Consider the following 16,529-nt stretch of genomic DNA (forward strand, 5'->3'; position numbering starts at 1 on the left):
CAGGTAAGTGGGAGATTAACAGTAGGGACGGAAGAATTCACACAGAAAGTTAAACATGACTTTTAGCTTTGGGTTATTAGAAATTTGCAGTAATATTTATGTAACAGAAAAATCAAAGAAAATAGTCAGATGACGGATTCATCTATGATAGAAATAATCATTACTTTGACTTGCTTTTAATTTATGATATGCAACATTAAAAAGCTTTTTTCAGACCTGCACCCTTTACCGCATGTGGTCTCCAGTCTATATAACAACCTGGCTTGTTTTTACATAACAGTCACTACAGCGATGTTTCTTGGTCAGACTTGGGTGGAAGCTTACCGCCTTCTAAGATAACTCTGCGAAACATATTGTTTCAGTCAGCATCTCTTACGTGAACAAAATCAGTGTAAACTGTGAAAGAATCCATCAGTGATGCAGCCTGACTCACTGCAGTTCGAAAGCAGCTCTTTTCACAAATGTGTTGTCTTGTCTGAATGAGGCGATCACTTCTACATGTAGATGAAGCCGGCCATGTTGCTTCAAGGCCTCAAGTGAAGGCAGTAGGAAGTTAGAAAATGTAAATGAGGGTTCTGTGACCTTGGACAGACGATAGAGACGGGAGGAGAGTGGTGTCGCTGCTTCTTGAGGACATGCTCTTCACTAATTGATCCGCGTTATAGAAGATGTTAGTTCTGAGGGGAGGACACCATTCTCACCTGTTGTCAGTCAGCTGTCGACACACAAACACACTCCAACATGAGAATCTGTGCCTCCGTCTGCATGCTTGCACACTGTAAACACACAGAAAAACCCCACAGCTTTTGCTCTTCTGCTGTTTCCACCCTGTGTACATGTACACGTGCACTCAGATCCCACAGGGTGGGAAAACGATGCTTCATTGTCTTAATCTCACTCTTTCACACACATTTATTTCCCACACCTCGGTTATGTCATTGTCCCTAAACAGTCATTAGCCGGGTCCAGTAAGCCAGGGGATCACTTTGACTTTCTCCCCGCCGCTCGTCTCGGTGAGATTTTTCCCCGTGGGAGGCCGGATATCGAGGATGTTGTGGATAGACCCCACATGTGGAATAATCCGCTGAGACCTATTTAGAGAGGGCGGCATTTAGTGCCAGCATGCCAGCGAGGGAATTTTCCACCGTCGCCTTCTGGATAGAAAAAATACAGCTGGAGCCAGTGAGTGGTAAGCAGTTCTGGATGATGAGGGTGACTCTGTAGAAAAGAATATTTCACTCCTCTGATGTGTGCTGTCTTTACTCAGAATGCTGTTTTTGCTATTTTTATTTGTCTCTCAATCAAAAGTGTTTCTCAGTTAATGTCAAATGCAGGTAAAACAACATTAAGTTCAGGGTCCGGTACGACTATATAATGACTAGAATAGATAAAGGCCAATTTTAATTAGATCCTGTGCTGATGAATATTTTATTTCGGTAATTACAGATGCACTGCAGACTATTTAATGAATTATTAATACCTAGTTCTTCTGAAGAGTCTTGGAATAGCTTGTGTGTGAGTTCGTGTGGTTGGTGTTTGTCCTGTAAACAAAATTATTCTCTCGCATACCACGAGCGCTTATTTCTGGCGATTACCGAGAGAGAAGGGAGAGAAAGATGGAGAGAGATTATTTTGATTCAACGCTAGTTATTTTGGGTGTGTGACAACAACTTTTTGCAAGTTTGAGAGTAAAAAAAGAGTATGACGTACTCCTAAAGTTGGGTGATATGGCCCTAGCAATTACATCACTATATTTTAGGCTATATCAGGATACATAACATATATCTGGAAATGTTATAATCTCTTCAAAAGCACTTCATAAAACAAAATCAAATATCACTATACTTTTGACCAAATTTGTACGTGTGATGTGTGGGAGTCCAGTAGACTCATGAGAACTAAAAACCTCAGATACAGATAATTCACTGTCCTTGTTCCACTCCTTTTATAGCATGTGTACGTTTGTTTGTTTGTGTGTGTGTGTGTGTGTGTGTGTGTGTGTGTGTGTGTGTGTGTGGTAGTGTTCCTCTGTGTCAGCAGACGAGCTGTTTGTTTATGAGCAGCATGATTCATGTGTCTGTGTGGACGCTCTGTGATTCTCACAGAACAGAGTCAGTCTGAATGGGCAGAGTCGGGTCACTGTTGTGTTCACAAGGTTCATTCAGCCTTCTGGAGACGCGTCAACATTCGAAGTTGGGCATTTCAAGACCTTGAAAAATGTTTTGATTAAACAAAGTCTGAATGAAAGGAAGGAGTGATGTTTAGCCTACGTCTGGAACTGGCTGTGTTGTTGTTATTTAGTCTTACACAGGAAATACATTAGAGAAAGTAGGGGGATGGTATTTTTAGGTTTTCAACCTTCGTTACACTTCTTAACTTTGGTTGTCGTTGTTGTTGTGTGACATTCACACCACATTTCCATTTCAGTACCAAGCTTTATATATTGTGTAGACAAGTCAAATCTGAAAAGATTTAAGTGAGTTTATTAGTGGACCTGTGTGCAGGTAAAAGTCAGGATCATTTTCCTTTTTATCACTATGTTGTTCTGATGATGTTCAGTGCTCCAGCTAACGATATTTTTTATTAAATTAATTTTTTCTTTATAGGAGAAATGTGACTCCTGCGACTCTGTTGCCGGCCCCGCTGCATCTAAATGCCTGCGGTACTTTATAATTGCAGCATCTGCAATCTGACTAATATTTATTTTTCTAAAATAGAAAAACGATAGTGGAGGCATTGGGCAAGTAATACATTCAGTGTGTGCCCGACCACCATGTAGCACGGCGAACACCATGGGAAGCCTAATGTTGTTATCTCAACCAATATACATGCATTTTTTGCAATCCCTCAAATATTGTTGTCAAACACTTTTGACAAAGATGTGTAACGGAGGCAGGATATTTTACAGTTCAACAATAAGCTTTATTGTCTGGAGTGACTGAGTGCACTGAAACAGTGGACGTCAATAGAAAAAGTTTTATTCTTTTAGAATAAGAGATGAACATTATCACTGTAAGTGGTCGATCAGCTAAACTCTGTTGTTGTTGTACTTAACATTCCAGGATAATTTGGTCACAACATATTTGTGAGCAACTCTTCCTGTTGTGGACGAGCGCTGGAAAAATGTCTGTCCTGTGAGAATAAGAAATATTCCCAGACTTAAAAAGGAGTGTGTGTGTGTGTGTGTGTGTGTGTGTGTGTGTGTGTGTGTACGCATGTGCGTGTTTGTGTGACATCACACCCTTGGTGCTTGAGAATCAGACCTGTGGAGTGACAATGACTCACACAGTTACTTGTCAGTAAAGAAATCCATGCATGCGTGTGTGTCATAGAATAAATGACTCAGTGACTTTGCACAAACTGTTGGAGGAAACTGTTTGACATCATGACAAACACACGGTCACAAACCACTAAACCCAGGGCTGATAGCACACACACTACAACAATCTCACAATCTCACCAACACTGTCAGGAGGTGTGTGGGTGTGCGTGTGTGTGATTTCAGGGGCCCCATACTGTTTTTTTTAAAATACTTTTTCATACTGTTTGTTATTAACAAACCAAGAGCAGACCTCTGCTGGGGGCGTCATCACAGCCACACACACACACACACACACACACACACACACACACACACACACACACAACACACACACACTTATGCAATATCCTCAGACAGTATGGATTCATATTTTCTCATCTTGCGTCTGAAATGTATTTTCACACAAACATATTTGGCCTTTCCCTGCACTCACAGGAAGGCCCCATTCCAATACTTTGCTCCCCCCTCCTTGTTTAGCATCTGCAAGGCCCAATTCCAGCACTTCTTCTTTGATGCTTCCTTGTTTTAATTTCTTTTTGGCAGTTGATTGCTCGGTCCCATAAAAGTCATTATTGGTCTTTTTGAGCACTAAAATCATGTATATGCAGAGGTGTTGAACGTCTGTCTAAAGTCACTTGGTCGAAATGTAGAATTTGTCAAATGTGTCTACATGGTGCAGGAAAAACCTTGTATGTAATATAATGTCTATAATGTTTTCAATTTAAAGTTCCTTTTCTGTAGTTATGCACTCCTGAGGTTATTCCACAGCTCTTATAAGATTTATTGTTAAAACTGCCAATTTTAGATTGCTTTGTACTCCTCTGAAACTGAAAAATAACAACAACAAAAAACAGTGAGTGTTTAGATAGAGTTTTTTTGTTTGTGTGTTGCGGGGGCTCTGGATAAAAAATCATTATAGTGGCATCTCAGATTTCTGTAATTGTTTAGATACCGGTAGTCAACCGCTCTGCTATAATTCTTTCGCTGTCTCTACCTTTTTCGTGACTTAACCTCTCTGCTTTCGCTGACCTTGTTTCGGCTCATCCCTGAAATAGAAAACTCCTCGGGCGCCCGCCTCCTGTTCAGCCGCCACAGTCCAGTAATAAACCATCACTCAAGGTCACAAAGCGGGCTGTGTCTGAGACTTGTTGGGATAACATACATCAGCGCCTCGATGTGTGTCAGTTTGATGGATGGAGACACAAAGTTCTCGCTCACGTTGTTGATGAGTCATAATGTGCCGACTTGAACTTTGGCCAAGACCCACCTACAGAGCAGCTCCTGCACATGTCTGAGCAAAAACACACAACCAGAAACTCACACTCCTGTTGAACTTTAAGCCAAAGCCGCTCAGAGATAAAAATGAGTAAGACATTGTGTTTTATTGTAATGAAGTCAAAGTGTCATGTCCTCTGAGGTTTATTGTCAAACTTATGCATGGAAGGTTTTTTTTTATTGTTTCCTTTAAAAACTAGTAGTGTTGAGCTTGCACGTGTATTCTCGGTGTGCTAGAGCTGTGGACTTTGATGGCAGATGAGGACTAAAAAACGCTGCTGGAAAACAGATTTGTCCATAAAAAAGTCTTTTTGGAAAGGCATGTAAATAATCACAGATAAACCCTGCTGTCATAGATTTCCACACCTTTTTAGACTTCAAGTAGCTGAAAGGTTTTGAAAATTAGTATTATTCTACATTGTCTGACAGTGCTGTTTATATTCTGTGGCATCTTGTTCGACCTCTTTACTGAAGGTATATGATGTAGACATCAGATTTCATTCAAATATTCCGTAACTGTGATTTGCGTTTCAAAAGTACAATATGTGACATCGCCCGCTAGGCCTCGTCCGCTTCAAACCAGTAAAGAACACATACAGGGACAAACACATAAATACAGAAATCTCTGGTGAACGTTTCCAACTTTGGCAGATCATTTTGTGTTCATGTCGGACTTCAGCCACTCACTGAAAAAAATGTTTTTCAGGGCCTTTATTGAGTTCAAATTCAGACAAATGTGATTTAATATTCATGGTTATATACCACAATTAAAAAAAATATTTAATTATTAATAAAATTATGAATAATAGGTTGACTCCCATAGTGTGTGATGAAGCATTTAGCCTAATCTAAGACCATTTAAAAAACGTAATAAACTGTTTGAAAAGTGTTATATTAGAAAAAGTTATCATAACTTCATATGCAGCAGTTTACTATCTAGTGCAACATTCAGGTAGTGTTGCTTTGTTGTTTCTTATAATGATAAAATCCACATTGTTGCTGTTCAGCGGTTGTTGTGCAATCCATTGTCTTCTGCAGCCACCTGCCAGCACACGCTTGTTTATCGTCTTACATCATCAAACGTCCGTTAGAATTATTAATCTGCCCTTTGACACATGGAAGTTAAATTGGTTTTATCAGCTTTTTAAATTTAAGTCTTAAGCAGGTTTTATTGAACCTGTTACAAACAGAGACTCCACAGTTATTTTCTCATATCAGAGAAATCGGTTGATGAAAGCCTGTGACCTGTGTTGATTCTCTGTGCACCACAGTGACCTGCTCAAGGCCTGTTTTTTTGTGTTTTTGTTAATAAATGCCCAATATTCATGCAGTACATTATTCTAAGTGTTGACAGGCTGTATTGTCAGCGCTGATCTAGGAAAACTGGTTTGACAGGAGCACCGGCAGGCTTTACACCTCTCCCTCCTCCTGTCCTCTGCCTCTCTCTGTTTCTATTCTTTCCCTGCACCCTCCCCCAGTGCCTCCCTTTAAATTAAACACCAGCCATGCAGCAGTGCGGACGGCTGCAACTCGCCCGGAGTCAGCCCCCTCTCTGCAAACTCGTGAGGCATGTGTGAGCTGTTTATTTTGTGTACGTGCACATGCCACAGGCCAACTATTTGACCCCAGCTGATGGTCGCATACACACAAAGTTGACCGTATGTCGACAGGTGATTCGCATCTTTCCAAATCTGCTGATATATTTTAAGTGGTAGAGAGCTGGTGATGGAGCCACCGAGGTTTAACCTTTGCAACAAGTGTCAAGTGAACAAGTCACGCAACAGAGTAAAAGACGTTGAAGCAATGCAGGATTATGAAAGACACATCAGTTGGCCAAATGACTGAGTTTCCATGTCACCCTGGTGGTTGATTATTCTTGACGGGCTACCGTTCCAAAAAAGGGAATAAACCAGAAGAGGTTGGTTGTGAATGTCCTTGAGCAAGGAATTTGACCTCCGATTACTCAGCGACCGGGTAGAGGCCTTTGGTCACACAGAGCAGGTGTGACTGGACATTCAGACATTCATGCCCAGTGAATTTACCTTTTCAAAATGAAAGGGGGAAAAAAATGAGCATCCCCACACGCTACGAGCTGAGCGTTGACAGCTGGAGGGACTGTCCTCATTATGGAGCTTTGTCTTCACCTTCTGCACAAAATACAGCTGAAGGATCAAATCTATTTTTGACCATTGAAGCATGTTCATGAAACACAAAGAAGACATGAGAACGAATGGCGTTGTGAGGGATGTACATGCCTTGACTAAGTACCAGCGTAAAGGTATGACAGTCCACATTTTTTTGCTTAGACACACATGATTGGACACTCAAACACGTCCAGTTTGCACCCAGTAATTTAACTTTTGTCTTTTTTTATTTTATTTTAATATCAGTTACTTGAGGACTACCTTGCTCTTTTGCTCTACCAGATAGAGAATTTGGTTGATTTTGACAGTTTACCTTTTTTTTTGTCATTTGTTCTCCTTTTTGCACTGGGGAAACAAAGCAGTCTTCAATACAAATACAATGATGACACTATTGGCCTTTATTTTAGACGGGTCAGCTCGTTGAGTTAAACAGGATAGCAGGTGAGTAAGGAGCAAGGACATGAAGCCAAGGGCCACAGACTGGAATCAAGCCCAGGCTGCTGCACACATGGGACCAAGTGAGCTCTACAGGTTGACGCAACACAACAGATAAACATTAGCCACTGCTATCGGTGAATGTCTTAAGTTGGCCAACAGCAGTTACAACAAATGATGTGCCGGTAAATTGGTGCATCCCTTATAATAACATGTAACATATAATGTATGCTGCATGCCTAGAGAGAGTACGGAACGTCGCTGACACCAGTTGTGAAGCGCTCCCTGTCGAGCCGTGGAGAGATGTTGTGAGCTTGATTCAGCACAGCGTTTGTTATGGGAGCAGCCGACCTGTTAACTTCAGCACCAGCCTCTCCTCTAATACCCGGAGCCAGATTTCTAAATTGGCACGCACCCTAATATCAGTTATCGGTTATATCAGATCGTTTATGCTTGTTAATGGTTGCTCTCTGTCGCAGCAGCTCATTCCAGGAGGCTTTAAAGAGAAATGTACACAGAATTGAATCAGGCGGTTTGATTTGACTGTCCCGTTTATGTTTATTACACTTACTTCTTGTTGATGTTAAGTTGGAGGACCTTTGGTTTGCTACTCATCTGTGGGTCAGTGATGTTATATACAGTTGAGTAAAATGAACACAACCTTGTACACCTCAGACACTTTCATTTCTCCCTTAAACTTAAAACATTTTGCACCCTGAGTAAATTATTAACCCTTAAATGTGATTTTTACAGCTGCGCTGTAAGCTCAAAAAGAAATTACTCTTGTTAATATTTTGCACATAATTTTAAGTTCAAACCAGTACAGATCCTAAATACCTCTTGCTGAAATGAAATTGTACCCTCGGAATAAAAGTTCTTAAACTGGCTTCCCCAATTGAGTCGTCACCGCTATGTACATTGAGCTCCCTACACTATCTTGTTTGTCCTTTCTTTTGGTCTCCCTTTTATTTCACCACCTGTTCTGCTTTCATCAGCCCGGTCGCTGTGTGGGGGGATGGGGTGATGGAGGGATGGAGGGAAGGAGGGATGACAGTGTGGATTAACTGTGCTGTGTTGTTGCTGCAGTTCACACATTCCAGCCGGCCGATTCAAGCCAACTCACTGTACCAACACAGAGGCCTCCTTAACACCCCTCTGCTCTCTCACTCACCTCCTCGTCTCCCCCTCTTGCGCTAATGTCTCCATCCCACATCCGTGCAACCTTGGTTTTAATTCAACAAAGACGCCCTTGCAGCTCGGCCTCCGTACCCTCCTCATTAGCATCACATCCTCCCCCTTCAGTCACATCTCTTTTCAAGTTTGTGAATCCTGATCCGCAGAATGTGTACGAGTGTGTAATCAAGGACAAAGAAAACGGGTTTCTTCCTTACAAATGAGACACCAGAGCCTCTCAGGCGGACAGTCACCAATAAATACTGTATACTGCCTTTTTTTTATTTTTTTACCTGTGATCGCAACGCCCTCTAGAGGCCATACACTGTAATTTCATAAAACTGAAAGTCAGGGTGACAAGGCAGTGCAAGTCCTCATGATCATTATCAATTAACAGTATTATCCCGCACACTGCTCTTGCTCAGCATCACAGTGTATTCTTTTTACTGATGTTTCAGCACCTCTGGACCTTCCTCAAGAGTGTTTAACAACAACTAATGCTCTTCAACGTGTGGGATCTTCTTTTTTCAAGTAAAATTACCCAGAAATTGCTGGTTTCAGATTCAGATCAACAATTTTCTCTGTCATACATGATCGTAAAGTCAATATCCTTTTGGGTTTTTTAACTGGTGGTCGTACAACAAAACATCAAGAAGGAAAGGATAGCTTCACTGACAATATACAACTACTAATCAATTACTCATGGAAATAAACATTTGTTCCAGCCTTAGTTCTGTTACGATGGAAGTGGAGTTATGATGTTATCAGCCAACAGCTTCTGGAATCCTAAGGAGCTGATAAGCTGCGGAAAAATGTAAAAAATTCACATGACTTTTCAGTCACTTGTTTTTGTGTCGTCACATGATGTTTCAGTGGTCTTTCCCTTTCAGAAAGAGTTACAGTCCAGGAAAATGTTTGCACCTTTGAAAAAGATCAACTTTAAAGTAAATGTGTAGCACAAAAACCTTTTACCTACCGATGTTTCATACTACCACGTCTGTCACTACCTGTGAGATTTTGCAGACTAACTGAGATAATGTGGTGCAAACATCCAAATACTAACTCAGACTAAAAATGGCTGCTTCACTGACACTGCTATGGTCAGTGTGCTTGTACTGAGACAGTAATAATGAGCTGCAGTTTGCAAAGTAATTCCCACCAGTGATGAATGAATTGTTGTTGTTGATGTCACAGTTGTAATTTCTCTTACATCATCTGTGTTTGTTCTTTTTTGTCTCCGCATAGGGACGAGTGGAGGTTGAGGCTGGCAACGAAAACATGAAGTTTGAGACGGGACCTTTCTCATTCTATGGTGTCATGGCGCTCAGTGCTCCAACACTGGGTGAGTCCTAAACCTCTCCTCTCCTCTACTCTGGTTTAAATGCCTCTACTGCCACCTGGTGACGAAATTAGAGAGTTTATTTTGGTGGCATAAATGTGAAGCGGAGAGTTTAATGGGATAGTTCGTTTTTTTTTAAGTGGGGTCATATAAAGTACATATCTATAGTCGATCTGTTTCCTACCGTAATCACCGATCAGCGCAGCCTCAGTTTGGAGAAGTAGAGAGCCGCTCCAGCCCAGACGCTCAGCTTTGTACTGCAGTGAACGGGGTTCAGCAAAAAAGCGAAATTAACCACCTAAAACAAGGCTCACGTAAAAATGTTTACACCAGTTCAAGTGTACGTTGTATAGGTAAAATTCACACCGCTTTACATCACTGTTGGCACTACATTTTCTCAACCACAGAACCTTCGTATCCCTACGCATTAGCGTAACTGGGCCACAGCTGATCTGCGAGCTGCGGCTGGACGAGAGGTTTACTTTACTAAACTAAACTTAACTCTCCGTATCCTTCCACATTAGCGCTCATGCGTAGGGATACGGGGGTTCTGCGGTTGAGAAAATGTAGTGCCAAAAGAAAGCGCAGTCTGACGGCGATGTAAAGCGGTGTGAATTTTACCTATACAACGTACACTTGACCTGATATAGATTTTTTTAGGTGAGTCTTGTTTTAGGTGGTTAATTTCGCTTTTTTTGCTGAACCCCGTTCACTGCAGTACAAAGCTGAGCCTCTGGGCTGGAGCGGCTCTCTACTTCTCCAAACTGAGGCTGCGCTGATCGGTGATTACGGTAGGAAACAGATCGAGTATAGATATGTACTTTATATGACCCCACTTCAAAAAACCCGAACTATCCCTTTAATGTTTAGTTGATGGAGACATTTGTATTGACCTTGTTTTTTCTATTTTAGGAGCCTCAGTAATCCTTTTAATTATAAGGAATACATAATAAATAATCCATCATAAGAACTAATTACAGTTTACCTTAAAAATGCAAGTAATACAAGAGGCAACACCTGTCATGACTTTTCACTCCCTTAATAACATAACGTCACTTTTATCTGTCATCCCTCTGCCAGTTTTGCTGTTTTTTTCATGTTTATGTTGTTGACATGCAGCTTTTCCTGTGTACTTGTCAGTTTCATCTTTCCATTCATGTCTCCGTCTGCTGTTCCGTTTCCCCTTTTCCCTCCAAATCACTGTCTGTTACTCTTCTTACAGTCTTTTCTATCGTCATGCGTAAAGATGGAGCATGTCAAGAGTCTAACTGGCTTTCCTCTGGCGTGTTTGACAACCTCTGACTAAAAGGGTATCAAAGTGAAATACTTATATGGGGCAGACCGACATTTCTCCTTAGCACTGACAGCTATCAAGTACTGGAAGTTATAACCATGTTTATTTATTCCTTAATATGATTTATTGATTTTAAACCCAAATGATTCTGACAAATAACAGCATGAGTTAGCTGGTGCACATATTTAAACATGGTGGAAGAGAAAAGGGTCCCTGACCACCTGTGCATGTCATGTGGGACATAATGGCAGCAGTATAATGCACCATACACCCTTAATTTGACACAACGACCACCGTCAAACACCTAAATGTTGTCTGATCACAACATTATGCTTCTTTCTTTATTCTCCTTTTCATCCAATACTCAAAAGCTCACTCTTTCAGATGCTGAGGGTGGAGCGAGAGAGCGAGAGAGAGACATTTGTGAGGCATCATTTCCTAATTTTGCAACCTTACTTCCTTCCTTTTCATCAGCGTCAGCCCTTTTCACCCATTTCAACAATCCCCAGCTCTGAAATCTGACGTTTGAAGTTCCTGGAGTAAAATTTCTCTGTGGTTTTGCATGCTCCTCGGCACGTCTGGACGCAGATCTGTCTGTCTGTCTCCCACTGTCTCACTCACTCTCCTTCCCCTTCATCCCCCCCTCCTCCCTCTGTCCCATCGATCACCTCCTCCCTCCTGTCTCTCCTCTCAGTGGCTGCACCTCGTCCCCACCTCCTCTCCTTTAAGAGGTTTTCTCTGTTCTCTCGGTTGCCAGGTAAACTCCGGCATGTCTGGGTCCTTTAACACCGAGGATGGGGCTCGGGGGTGGGTGGGCTGACCTGGCTCATGTTTCGCCAGGTGTGGATTTGAATTTTTTGTACGCTACCTTAGAAAATGTGTTGATGGGTAATTATGACCTGATCACAGAGGGCAGAAAATTGCACTCGCGCTGATCTTTAAGGGTCGAAACAGTAGATCATGGGATGCAATCCTGTATACACCCCAATCAGTGATGTTTATCATATTAATATAAGTGCCATGACATCACTGATGGTCTCGTAGCCAATATTGTCCATCATTGCAGCAGTTGTCTTGCCTGTGTGATTTAATGTAGACACATCCTTTTAAGGATGGCACACAGTTTACAAGATGACAGCTACTTCTTTGGCAAATGAGCTCTTTGTTAAATCCAAACAATCTCATTTAGACCTGGTTTTGTTCAGTTACAGTTACTTTTTAGTTGCGCGACTATGAGTGGGAGGCAGTGAGGAGGTGTGAGTTCATTTATTCATAGATAACACATGTAGGTGTAGGTCAGCATTGATGTCAACATGCAGCACGGATGAAAGTTTGCGTCGTCACGAAGACGTTCGTTTGCTTGAACTCTAGGAAAGAAAGCAATGATGATTTGCTTTTTGGTTTCTCCCATTTTGTATTTGAATATTTATATTTGATAATAATGCTTCACACAGCATAGTTAATATGTTGGCAATTAACAAACAGCAAACAGTAAAAGTAAAAGTACAGGCATGCCCAAGTCCATATGGGGATAAATGTGATGCCATACTGATCTTGTAGAGACATAATATCCTTGTTATGATAACAAAATATAACAAAAAAAACCCCCAAATTAGGATATTTGATTTGAAAGAATATTTGTATTTGACGTGTTTATGTAAAATACATTTAAGAATATCAATAAACAATCATTCTCCAATCAATCAGTCAGTGCACACATAAGATATTTACACACCTGATGACATTTTATTACCAACAAGGTTTGGTAACAGCTTTTTTGAAAATTCCAGGGCTACAACTGTGTATGCAGGCATCAGTGATGAAACATTTGAGGAAATGGAGTTGGTATTATTTGTACGAAAGTACATCAGAGTAAATCATGACAAAAAAAAGATCGGGTGAGAAAATTCCAGACTGAGAAAGACTTGATTCTGTTGTTGTGAATTAAATGGAAACTTCAGCCTGTATTCAAAGATGCACTCACTGCGAAGTGAGAAAGTTGATCAAAGAGCACATCTGCCAAAATGTCAGCACAGTTGTTGAATTGACGGGACACTTGGGGACAGGCCATGATCACATGGCACATCCTAAGACAAAATGGAGACGGATAGGACAACATCACAAGATGGCCAGATGGGACTTGAACCCCTGGAGCGGTAAAGCTGTCCGATCTTTGCAGCGTTAACTCCGGATGCATCTTAATAGCTTCAGATGGTTTCATCCTCTGTTTGTTTTGTCAGTACAGACGTGTAAGATAACTGAATGAAGAGGAGAATGTGAAGCTATTGAGATGCAGTCTGGGATTTTTAAATACAGATGTTTTTTTCTTTTGTTTTGTTTGGTTATTGTTGTCCTATCCCTCGCTTTTGTGCTATGGTTCAAATATTCGTTTGGAATTGGGTCCATCACTGGTCCACTTTAATTTTTTAAACACTAACTCACGCTGCGAGCACCAGGTCACACGTAGATGTTTGGTTGCTGTAAAACCTTGACTGATTTTTCGAAAGTGTTGGAGATCCAGTAGGTCACTTTTTTTAATTAGTGTTATGAGCTCAGAGTGTTGTCTCTCTTTCCAAATAAAAACTGAATTGTGTGCCTTTGAAATGGAAATAGTGCAGCTGTAGCCATCATGAAATATCTGTTTAGTAATAAACTTTCAGCTACATCAGCATGTGTTGCTGATGATGTGATGTTAGCTTAGAACATGGAAGATCAAGAAAGCCTATAAAAACAACTCTGCTGTCAGAATGACGTCAATGGCAAATTCCACTATGAATAATATATAAATATTTAGATTCTCTTATGTCTTATTTGTCTTAAGTTTACACGACATGACTCGGTCAATGCTAAAAGCCTTCAAGCCTGTCTGGAAGATCTAAACAAAGAAAAGTTGCCTCCTGGATCTTAAAATCGACTGTCTTGTGTATCCACATAATAAAGACTGTCTCTTGACTAAGTGAAATCTAACCACTAACCTGAACATTAGCCGTAGATATCCAAGATTAACTAGCTAGCCTAATTCACTGAACACTAATGCAGTTGACGTGTCCAGGTAAAACAGTTTCCTATGACTCACTGAGGCCCCCCACTGGAAGACTCACAGCTACTGGTAATAATACACAGCTGGTAAAGAGCATGCGTGTGAAGTGTGTGTGACACATTGGAGACTAGCTTCGTTTGGATGAAACCAGCATGCCACATGAAAACTAAACTGTCTCCTGGATGACACACATGAATGTTAGTCACCAGGGAGTGGAAATTAACAAACCAAAGGAAGTCTTTCTCCGGTTATTAGGTGTTATTGTTAAGAAACGACTATGACTAAGAGTCATACAGTAACGAACCTAACCAGCTGGAAGTAGTTCCAGCTGCTTTGACCTGACTGGAAAATTGAACTTTTGTTGACTCGATCTGTATTTGGTTCAGTATTTATTCTTAGATAATGCTCTCCGCTCAAGTGGATCTAATTTTGATACATGTACATGTTTGCACTTGTAAATTTGGGTCACGGACAAAATTAATGAATCACTCATGCGAGAACCTGAATGAAATAAGTTAACTCATGAGTATTTATGGTAACACTAAAGTGTAACTTTAGCTTTTATAAGCACTCTGTAAATAGTTTAAAATAGTTTATAACACACAATATAATAGGTATAAGCAGATATAAGTACATTTATAAGTGTTTATTAATATAAAGTATTCCTCAGAAATTGTCACGTCTCCTATCAATACTATTACAACTGTGTTTTACTGTGTTATCATTAATTATCTGTTTATACATCAGCCCACAGGACGAATTGTAACCCATGTTAAATATATTGATAAACACTTACATCTGCTGACAACTACATTCTTGTGTGTTATATGTGTTTCATTTATTAAACGTTCTGCTGATAAATGCTAAAGAGCAGGGGGTTGGTGCCCCTTTCCTCCATGTAGAGGAATTACGGGATTGAATTCCACATCTGTTAAAGGAGACATATGATGCTCATTTTCAGGTTCATCGTTTTAGTTTGGGTTACTATGAGAATCATTTTTACATGCTTAAAGCTTAATAAAACACATCTGTTGTCTCGTATTGTCCAGTGCAGCAGCACTGTAGCGACTCTCTGTCTGAAATACTCTGTTTTAGCTCCTGTCTGCTCTGATTGGTCAGCTCACACATGCCTGAGCCGGCACCGCAACAGAGCAGCCATGCTAAATCAAATATCACAAGCCAAACTTGCAGCTATGCATAAATAATGCAAATGTGTGACATTGCCTGATGTCACAAAGACACTTTGCTTCAGTTGGTGCGGACATATTCCTTTTTAACCTTCAAGATCCTTTACATTCACAAGAACATGTATAATACACTGAAGGGGAAGAACAAATTTAAAATGCATATGTCTTCTTTGATAAGCCACATGTTAGTTAGCATCCTGCACTTCCTAGCATTCAATCAAATACTTATATTTGATTATGTGAGTGGATGACAAATTTTGCTGGTGTGAGACATCCTTCCAAACACAAATTGAGTCACTGCTTGTTATGCTACTGGAAAATTTTGTGTGTCACTGCCTTTGGGTGTCAGATAGGCCCAACTTTTCTGCTGTAATAGTGAAACAAAGGGTATGTACAGTAGAGACAGTCATGAGTTTGTGTGACATAACTGAACAATAACCCATTGTTTTAGCCCCTCTGATTCCATTTAACTTTAATTTAGACCTTCCTGTTGTCGTTTTGTACGTTCGTCATACCTTGTGTGTGTCACTAGTTAGTTTTGTTCATTCATATCATCAATATTAACCTGCATTTGAACGTACATTGCATCTTGTCCTCTCGAGGTCTACCACTGATTTATGTTTGCATCATAGAGCCTTTAATTCATGAATGGCTTTGAAGCAGTAGAGTGAAGCCGACACAGCAGCTCTCTGTAGTGATAAACACTGTCTCCTGTTTCATGGATGTATGCAGGATGGCATCTTTTTTGCACAGTTCTTTCTTTTAATTAATAACAGAGGCTGTTAATAACCTTTTCCCCCTCTTTGTGTGTGTGTGTGCGCGCGCAGAGTTTCGTTCGCCATCCCACCTCAGCGGGTTGAACCGTACGGCCTCCCTGAGCGGAGCCGACCGGACTGAGTCGCTGTCCATCAGCGGCAGCAACAGCCAGCTCAACAACAGCATCCCCTCGCAGCAGTACACGCCAGACTTCTATGTCCGAGCACTGAGCGACCTGCAGTTTGTCAAGGTTGGTTGTAGTGTGTAAACCAGACAGTCATAGTCATATACAGAAGGGAAATAATTTATATCACAGCCCATACTAACAGTTAAACCAGCCTTATCTGTGAGATCACAAAGTATAATAAAGATGAGTTAGACAGTGATAGTTGTCCAATCACCTGCAAAGTTTTTTTTTTTTTAAAAGGGCCTGCCCTCTTTCAAACTGTTTTTTAAGGACAACTTTGCTGTTTGTCTGTGTAACAATCCATCTGTCTTTTGTCAGTTTCTAAAATAAATGCTCGCTGACATTGTTATGGCAGTAATTATTCATTGCTTTTGAAG

The 16,529-nt window shown here is 40.8% G+C and overlaps 1 protein-coding gene across 7 annotated transcripts in view; it reads left to right on the top strand.

Annotated features, from left to right (window-relative positions):
* The window catches only part of LOC115581683 (metal transporter CNNM4), a 45,931-nt gene that overhangs the window by 24,415 nt on the left and 4,987 nt on the right, over positions 1 to 16,529 (top strand). The window contains exons 5-7 of one of the 7 annotated variants that reach the window (XR_003984056.1): positions 9,595 to 9,691; positions 10,829 to 10,998; positions 11,367 to 12,635. Coding sequence is in view for 6 of the 7 variants with exons in the window: in XM_030416970.1 (XP_030272830.1) it covers positions 9,595 to 9,691; positions 11,677 to 11,739; positions 16,037 to 16,215 (339 nt within the window). In the remaining variant the exon portion in view is untranslated. Of the gene's footprint in view, positions 1 to 9,594; positions 9,692 to 10,768; positions 12,636 to 16,036; positions 16,216 to 16,529 lie in introns of those variants that run through there. The other 6 variants (XM_030416970.1, XM_030416971.1, XM_030416973.1 and 3 more) reach the window with 6 other exon arrangements.

The sequence above is a fragment of the Sparus aurata genome, chromosome 5 (assembly GCF_900880675.1).
Source record: "Sparus aurata chromosome 5, fSpaAur1.1, whole genome shotgun sequence".
In the NCBI taxonomy this organism is placed as follows: domain Eukaryota; kingdom Metazoa; phylum Chordata; class Actinopteri; order Spariformes; family Sparidae; genus Sparus; species Sparus aurata.